This window comes from Nothobranchius furzeri, chromosome 15 (genome assembly GCF_043380555.1).
Source record: "Nothobranchius furzeri strain GRZ-AD chromosome 15, NfurGRZ-RIMD1, whole genome shotgun sequence".
Lineage (NCBI taxonomy): Eukaryota > Metazoa > Chordata > Actinopteri > Cyprinodontiformes > Nothobranchiidae > Nothobranchius > Nothobranchius furzeri.
Window position 1 is genome coordinate 32702705 of NC_091755.1, and position 18136 is coordinate 32720840.

The 18136-nt window shown below is 43.9% G+C and overlaps 1 protein-coding gene across 2 annotated transcripts in view; it reads right to left on the bottom strand.

Annotated features, from left to right (window-relative positions):
* kif5aa (kinesin family member 5A, a) overlaps window positions 1–17065 on the bottom strand; it is a 17501-nt gene extending 436 nt beyond the window's left edge. Inside the window, exons 1-28 of one of the 2 annotated variants that reach the window (XM_070545176.1) lie at window positions 16803–17065; window positions 14401–14488; window positions 14237–14310; window positions 14036–14140; window positions 13761–13809; window positions 13625–13680; window positions 13450–13537; window positions 10908–11032; window positions 10719–10823; window positions 9749–9897; window positions 9251–9399; window positions 8970–9148; window positions 8657–8725; window positions 8309–8515; window positions 7977–8123; window positions 7708–7896; window positions 7519–7636; window positions 7382–7443; window positions 7076–7185; window positions 6841–6942; window positions 6647–6707; window positions 6497–6568; window positions 5481–5585; window positions 5071–5287; window positions 4812–4971; window positions 4640–4719; window positions 4512–4551; window positions 4286–4371 (exon numbers count right to left, since the gene is read on the bottom strand). In XM_070545176.1, the coding sequence (XP_070401277.1) occupies window positions 4293–4371; window positions 4512–4551; window positions 4640–4719; window positions 4812–4971; window positions 5071–5287; window positions 5481–5585; window positions 6497–6568; window positions 6647–6707; window positions 6841–6942; window positions 7076–7185; window positions 7382–7443; window positions 7519–7636; window positions 7708–7896; window positions 7977–8123; window positions 8309–8515; window positions 8657–8725; window positions 8970–9148; window positions 9251–9399; window positions 9749–9897; window positions 10719–10823; window positions 10908–11032; window positions 13450–13537; window positions 13625–13680; window positions 13761–13809; window positions 14036–14140; window positions 14237–14310; window positions 14401–14488; window positions 16803–16931 (3114 nt within the window). In that variant the 5' untranslated portion in view covers window positions 16932–17065 and the 3' untranslated portion in view covers window positions 4286–4292. Of the gene's footprint in view, window positions 1–4285; window positions 4372–4511; window positions 4552–4639; window positions 4720–4811; window positions 4972–5070; window positions 5288–5480; window positions 5586–6496; window positions 6708–6840; window positions 6943–7075; window positions 7186–7381; window positions 7444–7518; window positions 7637–7707; window positions 7897–7976; window positions 8124–8308; window positions 8516–8656; window positions 8726–8969; window positions 9149–9250; window positions 9400–9748; window positions 9898–10718; window positions 10824–10907; window positions 11033–13449; window positions 13538–13624; window positions 13681–13760; window positions 13810–14035; window positions 14141–14236; window positions 14311–14400; window positions 14489–16802 lie in introns of both variants that reach the window. The other variant, XM_070545175.1, reaches the window with a different exon arrangement.
* Window positions 17066–18136: the final 1071 nt, after the last annotated feature.

Sequence of the window (18136 nt, forward strand, 5' to 3'; positions counted from 1 at the left end):
TATATACAGATGTGAGTCTCTGAGTGGTGCCTAAACTGATGCAGAGTTGTCGACATTTCTTATGAACAAGAAAGTATTTAATGTGTACATACGAATAAACAGCACAACGTGAGAATAACAACTGTAAAACAAAGTTTTTTAGCTTTGATGGCTGGCTAGAGTTCACAAACGAGAGGGAGGGGCTTAGAGTGTAAGACTTTTTATCTGCCTCTAGATGGTGGCGTCTGAGAATTAATCTCCATATTACTGCTATAAGGAAGGTCGTCGTCGTCGTCGTCGTCTTCCTCCGCTTATCCGGGTCCGGGTCGCGGGGGCAGCATCCCAACTAGGGAGCTCCAGGCCGTCCTCTCCCCGGCCTTGTCCACCAGCTCCTCCGGCAGGACCCCAAGGCGTTCCCGGACCAGATTGGAGATGTAACCTCTCCAACGTGTCCTGGGTCGACCCGGGGGCCTTCTGCCGGCAGGACATGCCCGAAACACCTCCCCGGGGAGGCGTCCAGGAGGCATCCTGACCAGATGCCCAAACCACCTCAACTGGCTCCTTTCGATCCGGAGGAGCAGCGGTTCTACTCCGAGTCCCTCCCGAATGTCCGAGCTCCTCACCCTATCTCTAAGGCTGAGCCCGGCCACCCTACGGAGGAAACTCATTTCGGCCGCTTGTATCCGCGATCTCGTTCTTTCGGTCATTACCCAAAGCTCATGACCATAGGTGAGGATTGGGACGTAGATCGACCGGTAAATCGAGAGCCTGGCTTTCTGGCTCAGCTCCCTCTTCCTCACGACAGATCGGCTCAGCGTCCGCATCGCTGCAGACGCCGAACCAATCCGCCTGTCGATCTCCCGATCCCTCCTACCCTCACTCGTGAACAAGACCCCGAGATACTTAAACTCCTCCACTTGAGGTAGGACCACTCCCCCGACCCGGAGGTGGCAAGCCACCCTTTTCCGGTCGAGAACCATGGTCTCAGATTTGGAGGTGCTGATCCTCATCCCAGCCGCTTCACATTCGGCCACGAACCTACCCAGCAAGAGCTGAAGGTCAGAGCTGGATGAAGCTAGGAGGACCACATCATCCGCAAAAAGCAGAGACGAGATTCTCCTGCCACCAAACTCGACACACTCCACACCACGGCTGCGTCTAGAAATTCTGTCCATAAAAGTGATGAACAGAACCGGTGACAAAGGGCAGCCCTGGCGGAGTCCAACCCTCACTGGGAACAGGTCCGACTTACTACCGGCTATGCGGACCAAACTCACGCTCCTCTGGTAAAGGGACTGAATGGCCCTTAACAGAAAGCCACCCACCCCATACTCCTGGAGCGTCCCCCACAGGGTGCCCCTGGGGACACGGTCATAAGCCTTCTCCAAATCCACAAAGCACATGTGGATTGGTTGGGCAAACTCCCATGCCCCCTCCATCACCCTTGCAAGGGTATAGAGCTGGTCCACAGTTCCACGGCCAGGACGAAAACCACATTGCTCCTCCTCTATCTGAGATTCAACTATCGATCGGACCCTCCTCTCCAGTACCTTGGAGTAGACCTTTCCAGGGAGGCTGAGGAGTGTGATCCCCCTATAGTTGGAACACACCCTCAGGTCACCCTTCTTAAAGATGGGGACCACCACCCCGGTCTGCCACTCCCTAGGAACTGCCCCCGATGACCACGCAATGTTGTAGAGACGTGTCAACCATGACAGCCCTACAACATCCATAGCCTTGAGATACCCAGGACGAACCTCATCCGCCCCCGGGGCTCCGCCGCTGTGTAGTTGTTTGACTACCTCAGCAACTTCTGCCCCCGAGATCGGACAGTCCATCCCCAGGCCTCCCAGCTCTGGTTCCTCCTCGGAATGCGCATTGGTGGGATTGAGGAGCTCCTCAAAGTATTCCTTCCACCGTCCGACTATAGCCTCAGTTGACGTCAGCAGCTCCCCATCCCCACTGTAAACAGTGTGAGCGAGTTGCTGCCTTCCTCTCCTGAGGCGCCGGACAGTTTGCCAGAACCTCTTTGGAGCCGATCGATAGTCTTTCTCCATGGCCTCACCAAACTCCTCCCACGCCCAAGATTTTGCCTCGGCAACTGCCACTGCTGCACCCCGCTTGGCTATCCGGTACCTGTCTGCTGCCTCCGGAGACCCACAGACCAGCCACGCCCTGTAGGCCTCCTTCTTCAGCCTGACGGCTCCCCGAACCTCTGGTGTCCACCAGCGGGTACGGGGGTTGCCGCCACGACCGGCACCGGCCACCTTACGACCACAGCTAGCAACAGCCGCCTCGACAATCGCAGAGTGGAACAAGGCCCACTCGGACTCAATGTCACCCACTGCCCTCGGGACGTGGTCAAAGCTCTGCCGGAGGTGGGAGTTGAAGACCGTCTTGACAGGTTCTTCTGCCAGGCGTTCCCAGCAGACCCTCACTATGCGTTTGGGTCTGCCAGGTCTACGCGGCATGTTCCCTTGCCATCTGATCCAACTCACCACCAGGTGGTGATCAGTTGACAGCTCCGCCCCTCTCTTCACTCGGGTGTCCAAAACATACGGCCGCAGGTCAGATGATACGACTACAAAATCTATCATCGACCTGTGACCTAGGCTGCCCTGGTACCAAGTGTACCGGTGGGCATCCTTATGTTCGAACATGGTGTTCGTTATGGCCAAACTGCGGCTTGCACAGAAGTCCAATAACAAAACACCGCTCGAGTTCAGATTAGGTGGGCCGTTCCTCCCAATCACACCCCTCCAGGTCAAGCTGTCATTGCCCACGTGAGCATTGAAGTCCCCCAGCAGGACAATGGAGTCCCCTGATGGAGCACTATCTAGCACTCGTCCCAGGGACTCCAAAAAGGGTGGGTACTCTGAACTGATATTTGGCCCATAAGCACAAACAACAGTCAGGACCCGTTCCCCGACCCGAAGGCGCAAGGAAGCTACCCTCTTGTCCCCCGGGGTAAACCCCAACACACAGGCAGAGAGTCTCGGGGCTAACAAAAAGCCAACCCCAGCCCTCCGCCTCTCACCCGGAGCAACTCCAGCAAAGTAGAGTGTCCAACCCCTCTCCAGGTCTCGGGTTCCAGAGCCAATGCAATGTGTCGAGGTGAGTCCGACTATAACTAGCCGGTACCGCTCAACCTCTGCCACAAGCTCCGTCTCCTTCCCCGCCAGCGAGGTGACGTTCCATGTCCCAAAAACTAGTTTTCTTGTCCGGGGATTGGACCGCCAAGGCTCCCGCCTTGGTCTGCCACCCGATTCGCATTGCACCGGACCCTTCATGTTCCTCCTGCGGGTGGTGGGTCCACAGTTGGACGAGCCCATGTATCCGGTTCGGGCTGGGCCCGGCCGGGCCCCATGGGCGAAAGCCCGGCCACCAGGCGCTCGCTCACGGGCCCCAACCCCAGGCCTGGCTCCAGGGTGGGACCCCGGTAACCCTCCGGGCCGGGTACTCCGACTCTTCGTTTTAACCGCCATGAAAGATCCTTCGAACCGTTCTTTGTCTCACCCTTCACCTAAGACCAATTTGTCATGGGAGACCCTACCAGGGGCACTAAGTGCCCCAGACAACATAGCTCCTAGGATCATTAGGGCACTCAAACTCCTCCACCACGATAAGGTGACGGTTCAAGGAGGAGTATATAAGGAAGGGATGCACAATTTATCAGTATCAATTTATCAGTATCAATATTGGTTTAGGTTAATGTTAGCCATTTTTGATGAATCACTTCGGTCCAAAAAGCAATAGTAAGGCAATAGTAAGGCAATAATCCATCATTCTTTCAACCCAGTTGCTGTTGTGGGTTGTGTAGATCTGCTTCGGGGGGCATACAGCAAATGTTTGGTCATGTGACCGTGATGGTAATCATCTCAGAAGCGTAAATGTGTGTATGAAAATATATTGTTATATTTATGCATTATTTCATTGTATTTCTGTGATATCAGGTAATATTGGTTATCGGCCATAACAGCAATTTTAAAATCAGATATCAATATCGGATCACATTTTAATAAGGGAATATTTTTGAAGATGTGTTTTTAAAATGTACAAAATCCAGAACATGAAGAGATTTTGTATTTTTATCATATTTAATCTAGAACCATATTTGAAAAGACTCACCGAAGACTCATGTAAAAAAAAAATAGATGAAGCAGATCTGTTGACAAAAGGAATTTGTTCATTTAGGCATTTTTTCAGTTTGGGACTTCCTTCTGAAGACTATTTGTGGATTAGGAAATCATCTGGAGGGAATAGGTTTTTAGTCGTGTATTTAAGGAACCTACGAAGAACTTTTTACCTTCACATTAACTTGCAGCAGTCTCCTGCTGAATGATGTAGTGCCTGTTTGAATCATCCACCTCGCTGCCACAATGCACGTCGCTCCTTAATGTGGAAACAAAAACACTAAATAATAATATCTGAACAATTTCACCATTTTCCAGCCCGAATAAACGTTTTATATCATTTCAGACTATTTTGGATCTGGTTTTAGTTCGTTAATTTTCCTAATTTAATATCCTCACCTGTTATCGTTTATGTCTCTGGTTTCACTGATACTGTTACCTGTTGGAGGAAAAACAGGAGTTTAAAAAGCCCCTATGATTTAAACAGGGATTATTCTAAAGATATGTTTAGGTGTTTGTTTGTTTACCATTGTCAATGTTGAGTGGGTACGACTCCAGAATGTCTCCGTTATACCTTCCTGCTCTGTAGCCCAGTGCTGTGGAAACTCTGGATAAAGCAAAATGACATGTAATTCAAAACTCAACACACACTATTGGTTTTCTGTTTAACGGAAGCTCCAGGAGAGGATTGTGACTCACGCGTTACTCTGGACAGAATTGGGGTTGGTGCTGATGCTGGAGGAGCTCTTCTGGAAGAGGGCGTTGCTGTAGGCGTTAGCGTATTCGGTGGCACGGATGTAGGCGTAGAAGGGATTCGTAGGTGAGCAAGCAGGAAGCTGCTTTGGTCTCACTGGTTTTGCTGACAGAATGATGACGGGATTTAATTAAAATCAATTTCTGTTTTGCTACAAATGCAAATGGTGTATTCTGGTATCAACGATGAGATTCAACATCGTACCGATCTGTGCTGCATGAGGGCGCCTCAGAGCGTTCTTGGCCCTCATGGCATCCTTGATGCGGTCCACTTCCTGCTGGTATCGGCGGCGGTCCAACATGGCACCCTCTTTGGCGTCTCTCAGTGCAGTCTCCAGGGCCTTAACTCTCTCAGCAGTAGACCGAAGACGTTTCTCCAGCTTTGGAAGCTCACAACGCAGATCTGCATTGTCACGAACCAGCTGGATGAAAGAAAGAGAGAAAAACGTGACAAAAATATGCTTCAAAATTGAATCCAGAAACATAGTCTCATGGTTTAAATTGTGCTATTCCAATTAAATATACCAGTATGACATACATAATATTGTGTCCAAGATTGAAAACTCTTAATTGAGCCACAGGGTTTAATCTCCATTCTCTGTGGGCTTTTCTCACCTGTTTGTGAACCTTTGTAAGTTGGTCCAGGTTATTCTCAAGAAAGGAAATCTTCTGCTTCTGGGTGCAAGACCCCCCGCTATCATCAGGTTCCATTTCGGAACTCTGGAGGAAGAAAATTTAACACACCATGTATAAAACATAGAGAAAATAAATCCATTAGAAAACATTTTATCTAGGGTCATGATGGGGGAGTGTTCATCCAACCTTAGATTGGGGGTACCACAGGGCTCCATCCTTGGCCCACTCAAGTTTATGGTCTACTCACCGCCATTAGGGTTGATATTTTGCTAATTTGGCATTATATTCCACCTGTATGCAGGTGACTGCCAGGTATGTTTCCAGCTGCCGATCAGAATTCTGGATTATTTGAGAGATGTTAGGTCTTGGGTGTCCTTGAATTTTCCAAACTTTGATGAAAAGAAGACTGAGTCTTTAGTCTTTACACCTAGCTATAGGGGTTTGATGAACCATTATTGTGACCTGCCTTCATTAGCCCCATATGAGGAGGTGGTTGTCACTGACTTAAGGGTCTAAATGGATTAGCATATAAACTCTGTTGTGAGATCCCACTTCTTTCAATTGTGTTGACTGTCTTGAATTAAACCACTGTTTTCCAGGGCTTACTCAACAGTTATTTATGCTTTTATTACATAACTGGATTACTGTAATTGTTTGCATGCTGGCGTAAGCCAGACCTCCATTGAGAGATTGCAGGTTTGTCCAAAACTCTGCAGCAAGGTTTTTAACAGGGCCAAAGAATTGGGTGGGTGCGCATCATGCCGGTCCAAGCAACTTTGCACTGACTTATATGTGTGTGTGTGTGTGTGTGTGTGTGTGTGTGTGTGTGTGTGTGTGTGTGTATAAAGATGATTGACTGATTGAAAATAAGTGGTGTTTTTGTTTCTTTACACTTTTTATTGGATGTTTATGAGGAGCAAACACAAAGAGGATCAGCAAACACAAAGAGGATCAGTTCTCATTGGCAGGATAATTCAGGTCATGGACCATCTTACTTTTTTAACCCGCGACGTGAGGTCTTGAACGAACAGCTTGCGCAGGTTGTGGAGGGTCTGGAGTTCGCGGGCCTGGAATACGAGAAGATGGAAAAGAGCATCAAATCTGGATGGAAGCAGTGGACACACATTTGCGCCCACTTTACTCACAACAGTCTCCTCCAGACCCTTCAAGTCCTGTTTGGTTTGCTCATGGCGCTCATGCAGGAATCTAACAAGCAAAAGGCATCATTATATGATGTATAAAACAAATTCATGCATGTACACCAACTAATTATCATCTATAAGGTTTACTTCATGTTTTATGCTCAGAAATGGATTTCAGGAGTCTAATGTGGACTCACGAAAGCTCCTCCAGCCGCTCGCTCTTGGTGCTGTCCTGACTCTTCAGGCGTTCAAAGTCAGAACGCACCTGAGCCAGCTCCAGCTCCAGTTTGGAGTTGCGACTGCAGGTGTGAAGCAACGACAGATGTTAGGCACACAGTGAAAGGGAGGCTGTAATGTTTATATGTAAAAGTATAAAATTTACAGAAAACTGAGACGTGAGAAAAAAATCAAAACAAAGGCGGGATGACTGACTCAGTGAGCTCATCTATGGTCCTCTGCTTCTCGTTGATCTCATCCCGCAGGCGGGAGAGCTGCTTGTGATGGAGACCGTGGTGAGACTCGCCCTGCTGACGCAGAGCTTTCTGGAAGCGGAGAGAGGGCAAATGTCTCTAAAATGTGCTGACAGAAAGAAAACCTTTAAAGGGGAAAACACACCACTATGATTTTAAAACTTAAATAATGAATGAATAGCAAGAAGAGTGTGTTTAATTTGGCAGTTATTAACAAAGACCGTGACCCAAACATGGAAGGAAAAGCATGAACGATACACCCTCCCACCTTCAGACTTCCATCATCAATATCACCCTTCTCTCCATCCTTCTCCTCCACCAGGGAGTTATCTGGAAGACAAAGAAAGACAACACTCAGCTTGAATCATTTTCTCACAGATGAATATTTTTGTTTCTTTGTGTTACCCTGGTCCTGCAGCTTGGCCAGCTCTTCGCTCAGGGAGTCGTGACTCTCCTCCAGCTGCCTCTTCTTCTGCTCTACGCTCTGCGTGTACTCTGTCAGAGAGCGAATCTTAGCCTCGTGCTACAAAAGCAATGAGACACACACGTTAAGAATCCCATGATGTCTTTACCCACCTTTACATCATCACCTACCTGAGAGATGAGGAGATGGCAGGACGACAGCTCCCTCCCCGTCTCCTCCATCTTGCGGTGGCACTCCAGCTGCATGTTCTCCAGCTGGCGGCAGCGTTTCACCATGCTCTTCACCTCCGACTTGATCTTACTGATGTAGAGGCGAGCGACGGTGAACTCCTCTTCGATCGCGCCGCTGATCTCCACCGGCTGTGGAGACACAATGGGATGAAGAACAACCAAACGCAGCAGATACTGTGATTACAGGAGGTTCTCCTGAGTCTGCTCACCAGCTTTATCTCCCCGTTCCCCACGATGGTGCTGAACTCGCTGAGGTCCCTCATGAGTCCATTCAGGACGTCAGCGATGCGTTTCCTCTGCTGACCGCTCGCTTCCTGCATACGGGACAGCTCCGCCTCCAGCTCCATCAGGCTGGCCTGTCAAATAGAGAAAAATTATCCAGATGAATCTCAGAGGTGCTCCACCTGAAATCAGGGAAACTGTGCAGCTACAACAGGGACTCGCCTCTATTAAGGCATCTCTATTTTTGGTTCCCATTTTGTCTGACTCAGTTTATCAAACAACATAAAAATGAGCAAAAGCTTAAACTGTTGAAGTTTACCATTTTCTGGGCCAGTTGGTCAGCCAGCAGCTGGTTCTGCAGACCCTTCTCCTCTACCTCCTGGCTCTTCTGGTCATAGTTAATGGCCAGTTCCTCGAGCGCTTGAAGCACCTCCTTCACCTCCGCCTTGGCACAGTCGCTCTCCACCTGGAGCCTGCCCAGTTCAGCCTGGACCTTGTCTCCGTCTCCCCTGGAGGAGGCCAGGAGCTGAAGGGGAAAAAGAAAAAGGCAAGAAAATTTAATTTTTTTTTTCCAGTTGAAACATTTAGGAGACAAACGGTTGCTGATGCTTGATTCTAATAAGTTATGTTGCGGATGAGGAAGGTGGCGTGTTTTATGTTGTCTCACCTCATCCTGGTCCAACATCTGCTGCTTCAGTTTCTCCACCAGCTGGCACTGCAGGTTTATTTCATCATCCTGCAAAAAACAATGACATGAAACCTTAACATGCACACATTATTTATTTATTTATTTGTAAACGTATTTTCATGCCCCAAACCTGGATCTAAATGTATTAAAACTATTGAGGACAAAACTAAACACTCCTAATGCCTATTTTCTTAAATTGTTTGTGTGTGTGTGTGTGTGTGTGTGTGTGTGTGTGTGTGTGTGTGTGTGTGTGTGTGTGTGTGTGTGTGTGTGTGTGTGTGTGTGTCTCCACCTTGTCATCCAGCTGCTTGTAGAGCTTGCGGATCTCCTCCTCATACTTCTGACGCTCCTCTTCTGAAATGCGGACTACAATGGAGGAGGTGTCATTGTCCAGGACGGGACGCTCCTCCACAGACTCGAAGCGAGTCACTACTTCAGCCATAGTCTGCTCAGTCTCAGGCACATCCTCTCCTGAAGGGTGGATAGTTCAGAAGGAAGCATTAAAGTATAAACACATGAGAGAATCCAGGTTTTCTCTCTGAAGTTGGAACAGGAGGACATTTTTATTATCACCGTTCCTCCAGCGGTTCAGCTCCATCTCCAGCTTCTGAATGGTTTCCTTCAGGGTTTTGTTCTTCTCCTTCTCCTTCTCGTACTTCCTCTTCCACTGCTCTGCTGTCAGCTCCAGGTTGATGGAGGCCGTGTTCCTGATCGTCTTGGCACTGCAACGCATAAAACAAAGAAACAAAAATGAAAAGAAAAATATTAACGTCTGAAAGCTAATAAGCAGGAACTAGCATCAAAGCAGGAAAAACTACAAATAATAAAGTCTGTAACACAAATTTTGTGTTTTTATTAAAAAGGACAGAAAAAACAAGTTTCTCAGAAGAGAATTAAAAAATAATTAAAGCAGCATAGAGAAACTTTTTCTCTGCATGAGCCAAAATGTGTTCATTTTCTTTGCAACAAAGCATAAATATGTGGCTGGATCGCGATGCTACTTCTGCAAAAACATTATAGCAAAGCACCAGAATAAATGCTGAGTTTATTTTGCATAATTTCAGTCCATACCGTTGCCCAAACATCAGAGTGGACTTGGTCTCTCCTTCGTTGTAGCTGGACGGGGAGCAGCAGATGAACATCGTCGTGCGGCAGTTCCCACCCAGAGAGTCCTGCAGGATGCGAGTCATTTTGCTGTCGCGGTACGGAACGTGAGTTTTCTGTTGGAGATGGAAAAACAGAGAGGGTCAGATACAAAATACATGCAAAGAAAAAAAAAGAGAAATATTCAGAATATTTGCCATTTAAAATGTTTGGATTCTAGAATTTTGCCTGTTTTGTTTCTACAAAATGCTTTAAACTCTTAACAGCATATAACAAAAGTATAATTTTATTTATGATATTAAGTAAATAAAAGGACATTTAATTGTTCAAATGAAACATTATACATGTTTATTGTCTTCAAGTAGGGATGGACAATATATCAGCATCAATGTCGATATCGGCCGATGTTAGTCATTTTTTAACATATTGGTATCGGTTCGATAAATAAAACTGGGCCGATTTTAACAACCAATATTTTTTCCATCTTGTCTCCATTTGTTTGCCTGTTTCAGAGGGTGAGGGGGGTGATGTGTAATTGTTTAGCCATGTGAACAGTGAATGAAATCATCTCAGAATGGTAAATGTGTGGTGTGTGTGCATAATAATGTTAATTCAGCTTTAATAATTTTCATTCTATACAAAATCTGCTAATTTTAGAAGCATTAATGTCAGCATATCGATATCGGCAAATATCGGTTATCGACCATAACAGTGATCTTAATATCAAATATCGGTATCGGCCTAAAATTTTCATATTGGTGCATCACTTATTTCAACAAAATGATGCACTGAAAATAAGCTTCAAATCATGTAATCTAACATTCCTGTGATGTTTAATTGTTTTTGCCAAGAACGAACTCCTTATGTTTTTTTTTTTTATTTTCATTTTTTGACAAAGCAAACAGAAATAGACATAAAAAGAGACAAACACACATACCGTTCCCTCAGCCAGGGCAGAGATGACATTCCCAAGAGCAGACAGAGACTTATTTATGTTTTTAGCCTCATCCAGAACAGAACCTGCAGCTCCGGTCTTACTAACCTGAAGCCAACACAAAATGCAAAGTAAAATGTGGACATATTTATATCTGAACTATTCGTCTTTTCTTCTCTGAGTGCCTCCTACTTTCTCACTGCCAGCCAGATCCACCAGGTAGAGTTTTCCACACAGCTTCTGCTCGGTCTCCACATGCTCCTGTTTGATGTTGATCAGGAAGATGCTGTGGCTGCGAGAGCTGTGCTCATTCATGTCTGCACAGAGATGAGTGCGACACACCTGTTAGAGTGCTCATTAAGTGGAATCATAACTGATTTCTGAAAACCATCTCATCAAGTGAAAGGTTGGTTTAGAAATAAACTTTCAAAATTCAGGTAAAGTGTAAATATTTGTGCATTTAAGCATGTTTTATTTATTTATTTATTTATTTGCAGTTTAACATGCAGATGCATGTACGCCGACTTCTTAACAACCTGTTCAGACTAAACAAAGCAAAACTGCATCGGGATGACGATGAGCAGCACTCTGCTAATTTGCTTTCTTAATAGAAAGTTCGGGTTTCTGTGCAGATGACATCAGAGGGCATCAGCTCAGCATCTGCACTCTGTGGCTCCATTAGCCCGCTATCAGCAAACCACTCTGCAGCACAGTGAGTCAGCGGGTATCGACTGGAGGTGCTTGGCGCTGTGCTGCTCAGGAATGCAGCTTTCAGCAACTCACATCCACTGCTGCCCGGACGCATGACGCATTCTGGGACACATTTATTTAGAAGATTTAGTCTTGTTTACTTTTGCCATGTCAGTCATGCCAGTCATGTGTTACTGGGCAGATTATCCTATTTTAAATCCAAGCAGAAAGTTCTATCCTCTTATACAGAAGTGCAACCTGCAGTCTAATTTGTCTGAAGGGAATAGCACCTTTGCATCAAGTTAATCTGGAAAAGATGAATATTGCTGCTCAATATTAGGTCAAAAGTTCAGAAATTATTTAACTTACATTAAATGCGCGCAGGACTTCTCCCGTGAACTAAAACTAATCATTAACAGGTGCAAAACTTCCATTTTCAGGTGCATTCATTTAGTACTAATTTGATATTTAGAAGTATTTTTGCACAATAATCTTAACTGCATGTAAAATAACAGAGGAGAACTGATAGTAGTTAATAAAATGTGTAAATAATTATTGTTTGTTTTGGACTGAGCTCCTATTTTTACTGTTTCCACAGATAATCAGTTTACTTTATAGAAGGCTTTGGACCACAATTAGTCTTTCTGGTATAAAATCTGTGTGCAGACACCAGTAAATCTTACAACGGTGATTAAAGCTGAGGACTTAGAGGAGGTATTAAAAAGTGTGAAAAATGCATAATTCTAGTTTAATACACTGAAAATATTAATTTTAAGACAAGTCGGAAGGTGAGTTGTTCTATGTTCTACTTTTCTGGCCAACTTCAGTTGATTTTGTAGAGATGTAAATGCTTGACTACAAAAAGCTTCAGTTTTTTTCTGACAGCTCACAGACAGAAAAGAAATCATTCTGCAAAACGAGGGACGCAAACCAAAAAAGAAGACCTGTAAACACAGAGCAGGGACACTCCAAAGAAGGGAAGTCCCTTTATGGTCAGTATTTATGACACAAGAGCTGTGCTGGATCCCAAAGCTCATCTGGTCCTCCTTTTCTTTAGGTTCTGTCAGACCTTATCATCGGCACAAGGCTCATAAAGAAGCCACAAAAATAAATGAATATAATTACACTTGCTGGAAATGAAACCATTCTCAGAGGAAAAATGTCTTCTGTGATATGAAATCTGTTGTTTGAAAAAGTCTGGCACAAATATTATAGAGAATCACCATGAGCATCCAGAACCCTTCTCAGTTCAGTTTTAGTGGGTCTTGAAAGTGTGAGAAATGTTTTCAGCAGGTTTGGAGACCCCATTGTGAATAATATGAGGATAAATTGGGAAATACACTTGGCGTCACGTGACCCCGACATTACACGGGACTTAGTAAGACTTTAAGATTATTTTGGACATTTTCAGTACCTTCCAGAAGGAGTTGTTTCAGGGCTCTGTCTCTTTATAAAACAAACTGGAACTAGCCACGCCACCCACTCCCAGACTGGCTGCTATGAGCTGAGGAGCTCGAATATTTGAGAGGGGCTCAGAGAACAGTCACTGCTCCTCCAGCAGCAGCTCTCTTGCATGTGAGAGGTGGGTTGATTCTAATTTTCCTATTTGTGATGTCACAAACAGGGACTTTTTGAAACGACTTGTTTTAGGCACATTCCTAAAGCCAAACACTGACAGCAAACAGATGGATCAGGTTTCTTTTTACATTCTGAATGTTTATAGAAGCAGTACAGAACCACATGTAGCACAAAAGGATACAAAAAGTGAGTTTTGCGTAATATGTCTCCTTTAAAGCCTCACAGATCGATGAGATTCTGGCTAAAATATCGCCCTCTTTGTTCATTATTAGAAGACAAAATAAAATGTTTGGGAACATAAACTCAATGAATAAGAATGGTAGCAACAGCAAAAACCCGAGTTATAACATTTAGGTCTTTTGCAGGAACTTTTCGACTCTTGAATTTCAAAACGATTTTGGCTTTAAGCTGAAATTGTTTATGCATAACATGATGTTTGTCCTGCATTTGCACAATGAAAACTCACTGGTCACAGCAACGTGTCGGTTAGATTTGCCCTCATCGATCACATCCATCACTTCATCAGGGCTGGAGACGAAGCGCTCAGTGCATCCCTGAGGAGAGAAGAGAAGGATATGAGTCATTGACATGAGGCATCCCACATTCATCCTAATGACGTAAAAACATCTGTTTTTACCAACCTTCACAAAAGGAACCCTGTTTTTATCCTCGTGCACTGACAAGTTGGTTTTCGTCACTAAAATAAAGGAAAAAAATTGTTTGTTGCACTTTTATTAATGCTTGAGACACATATGTGTGTGTGTGTTTGACACCAACCATCCAGGAGGTCGCGGATTTTGTCCATGTAGATTTCAAAATAAGAGACCTGTTGAATAAAAACGCATAGGAACAAGAGAATAAAATTAATAATGTTAATAAACAATCAAGTTTTTCCTCTTCATGCGAGTTTCTTTACTCTGAAGTCAAATTCCAAGTATGTAGATATTACAGGGAAATTTGTATTTAATGTGGAAATCAATTAAAGTCTAATTTATCAGTTAAAACATTTTTATAAAAGATTATTTCTACATTTAAATGACCAAATATGACACCTTAATGTGGAATTCCAGGTTTTCATCCATGGCAAAGATGTGGTTGAAAATATCCTCAGCAATCCGGGGGATGATGCCCATCTGGTGAGGGTCGTGCAGCTTGCCCTGTAACACAAATAACCCAGATTAACACATGTATCCACTTTCCAACACATTTTAAATTTACTTTTAAATGTAAAATCAAGAGCACTGAGCGTTTACCTCCATGGTGTGGGTCTTTCCAGAGGAGGTTTGTCCGTATGCAAAGATGGTGCCATTGTATCCACTGAGCACATCTGTCAGAAATAACATTTAAATGAAAAGGGAAATGCATAAACACTTTTTAATTAGGATCGAAATATAAAACTTGTTGGGTTGGAACAGACCCTTCACAATCTGCTTGGCACAGGTGTTGTACACCTGCTCCTGAGTGGTGTTGGTTGGAAACACTCGATCAAACGCATACGGCTTCCCCTGGACCGACCAGAAACAACAAGAAACAATCAGAAAGAAAAATTCAAGTTTCCTTCATGAGATTCATCATTTATCTGTTTAAATGTTACATCTACAATGTTTAAAACTAATGAATTATGTGTAATGTGTCTGCTGAGTGTAGTGGTGATGTCATCAGTGACTTAATCAACCATCTGACGCTTAAAAAAACTGACTCACTTTTATTTTTTAAAGGTATCCTGATTTATATGAAAACACACTATTTTTAATGTTGTCCAGCCAAACCTTAAAAAATACATCATAATGTAATTATATAGAAGAGTTGGAGGATGTAGAGACATTTCATGGCCTGTTGTGCACACATTATCTGACTCATAGCCTCATTTGGGTCATTTTTAGTGGTTTCAGGTGAATGAAGAACGTCTTTACAGGAATATTCTGGTGTTTATGTTGACCAGGCCTCGCCTGAATATCATAAAAAGAGCTTAAAAACAAAAATAAACTCAACTACAATAAAACCAACCTAAAGACATAAACTTTCACAGCATCATTCAGCATGAGCTTTATTATTATTTCACATTTTTCGTTTCTCAAATAATAAAAAATATTAATGAAACATTTTTAAATTATTGTCTGGAAATCTCTCTGACATGCTCAATTTATTAAAAAACTATATTTGCTGTCCAACTGAGGGGTTTTGTAAACATTTATACTTAAATTGTGAAATAATTTCATTGCAACTGTTTTGTGCATCAACAAAGCATTTTATCAGTGAGGACACTTCTTTGTGTTTTCACTGGTTCTTCCCAAAGCCAAGAGCTCCAGAAAACAAGATGTATTAAACATAAATTGACTCAACTGCAGACCGCCCTCAGAACAGAGTGATTTACAACAGAGATACATGTCCAGAGTGAGGGAGACACAACACAAAGACATAAAAAAGGAAGCAAGAAGGTCTTAAGAATGGATGGAATAAGAAAACACCACAAAGAAGGAAATAATAGTATCATTTTTTAAAGGAAAACAAGAAGGCGGAGCTAGAGATGAATAAAATCAGGTCAGGAAGAAGCAAATAAAAATTATTGATCGTCTCTTAAGGCAATTAGAGAGATTGGTTTCTGACTGTATGATGCTCTGCACGTTGCAAAGAGGAGAGAGGTCAGGATTGCATGTTTGCTTTATCGGTCCCTCTCTGTTTTACCGTGACAGTCAAAAACTACATCTAAACTTTCCAGTTTGGGAGCTGATTCACATGCACTCTATTTTATTTTGTTTTAAAATCATATTTAAACTTGATATTAGAGTTTTAAACATCTGTAGGTGAAAACTCAGAGATTCAAACATTTTATTTTTCTGTCCTGAAACCGTTCTTGGTTCTGGAGGCAAGTGAACCAATCAAGCAGACATATGGCTCCGTTGTGTTTGTTATGAGATTTGGATTTGTTTTGCTTAAGAGAATAAAATCAATTCACATGTGGAAAACATGCTTTTCTATATTGTCCGAAACACATAAGTGCATTAAATGCTAATTAAAAAATATATGTTTGCAAATTTAGGATTTTTCACTAATGACCCTTTCAATGACCAGAATAAATGAGGCTTGCAGAGATTTAAAAGATTCTGAGAATATGTGTCTTTTTTTACTTTAATAGAATCAGAACCAGATTATCACGTTTTATGCAGAGTTCCATGTAAAAACAGTTTATTACAAAGAAAAATTTATTAAATCCTGCCTTTTAAATACTATAACAGACTGCAATTACTCCTGATGTGAATCATACAAAATAATTTATATTAAATTAGAAAAGGCTGCAGATGCAGGATGAAAAATCTGCATAACTCAGCTGAAAGGCCTTCATTCATTCTCTTAACTTAAACACAGCAAAGCAGCAATTTGCTGAGCAGCAGAAAAAACAATACTAGACTGCCTTAGAAGCCTTCAGTTATAGTTTCAGGATGTTTGTGTGTTTAAAACCAAGATTCCTCCTTTAACGTGTGTGTGTGTGTGTGTGTGTGTGTGTGTGTGTGTGTGTGTGTGTGTGTGTGTGTGTGTGTGTATGTGTGTGTGTGGTCAGTTTTTTTTAAATAACAATCTTGCCTGTTTGAGCATTTGTCATCACATAAAATGAATCAGTCAGCTGATGGAGGAAACCGGAGTGCGTATTTTCACATCCTAACATGAGCAGGCAACATTTGTGCCTCATCATGTCGGATAATTAGAGCGGAGCTGAGATATTTCCCCCCCCCCCCCCCCCCCCCCCCCCCCAGCAGATGAGGCCCAGACCAGCTGATGATTTATTGATCAGAGGGCCTGGCTGCACAACAAAGCACTCACCCCCACGATGACCGTGTCGTCGCCTTGAAATTTGGGCAGAAACAGGTCCCCACGTATAATCTCCGACTGGTTCAGGGGACGGAAGCGACACAGCACTTTTATGTTGCACTCCGCTGGGGTGTCAGCCATGGCGCAGATTCAGGGATGCTGATGCTGATGCTGGAGGAGAGCAGAACAAGGCCCGGTGACCGTCACAAATAAAAGCCAAGGGAAGCTGCGGCGGAGGAGGAGGCGTCGGTTTGTTTAGTCTTGAGGGGAGAAGTTTCGACCCGAAGAGCAGCTGAAAACGAGGTGGAATTAAATGAATTAGTGAATGGACGCTTTCTGTGTCGCAGTGAAGCGGAGAAGCACCAGAGAAGCACGCGAGGATGTCAAATCCCGACACAAGCTCCTACATCATTAAATCAGCCGGGATTGATGTCAACCGCGCCTCCTGGTTGAGTTTTTAGGTGTTGTCTATTTGATGGTGTCTTCTTCTTGTCCGTGTGGGGCGTCGGCGAAGGGTCGTGTGGCCGGTTGAAGGTGAGATGCGGCTGGAAGGGCAGTGACGGAGGAAGAGCTGCTGCTGATCGGCCTCCTCTGGCTGAAACAGCGCCCTCTATCGGTGGCTCACGGAAGGGCGTGGTCTGCATCCATTTCTTTAAAGTGGTACCCACAGCCTCAGCATCATCCCGTCAGAAGGATGATTCAGAAACCGGAGCCAACGGAGCATCCCGACATTAATGGAGACTGTAATAATTTATTATGAAATGATTAAAAGTCGGATTGATCTCAAATTAAATGTGATGCAGCATACGATTAATGCTGTTAGAGAATATTTAAAGCAGGGTAAAGGAACAGAGATGCACAGATATGAATACAATCCTCAATAATTATCTGCATGCTTGCTTTATTACTCCAGGCTGCTCATCTGAACTATTGGGGCCTTTATGGAGCCAAGCTATTGGTTTTAGATAATAAATTTTCTATTAAAAGGGCCATATCATGGAAAATCCACTTTTGGGAGCTTTTTGCCGTGTGATATAATTTCCTCATATTAAAAATAACATTTTGGCTGCATATATGCATTTTTCTGTTTCAGCTGCAAACTTAGTTTTACTTTGAAAATCCTGTAACTTGTCAAAGGAAACTAACCTCGTGATCAGATCCTGTCTCCCCTGGCCAACACAGGATATGCAGCTTAGGCAGCTATTGTCATGAAATAGGCTTGGTAGTCCAGTGATAGAGTGCCAGGTTGGCCGCCTTAACAACTGAACTACCATGACCACTACAGACGCTAGGGACGTTTTATTGGAGCGGACATGGACAATTTTTCACCGAAACTAAGCTTTTTA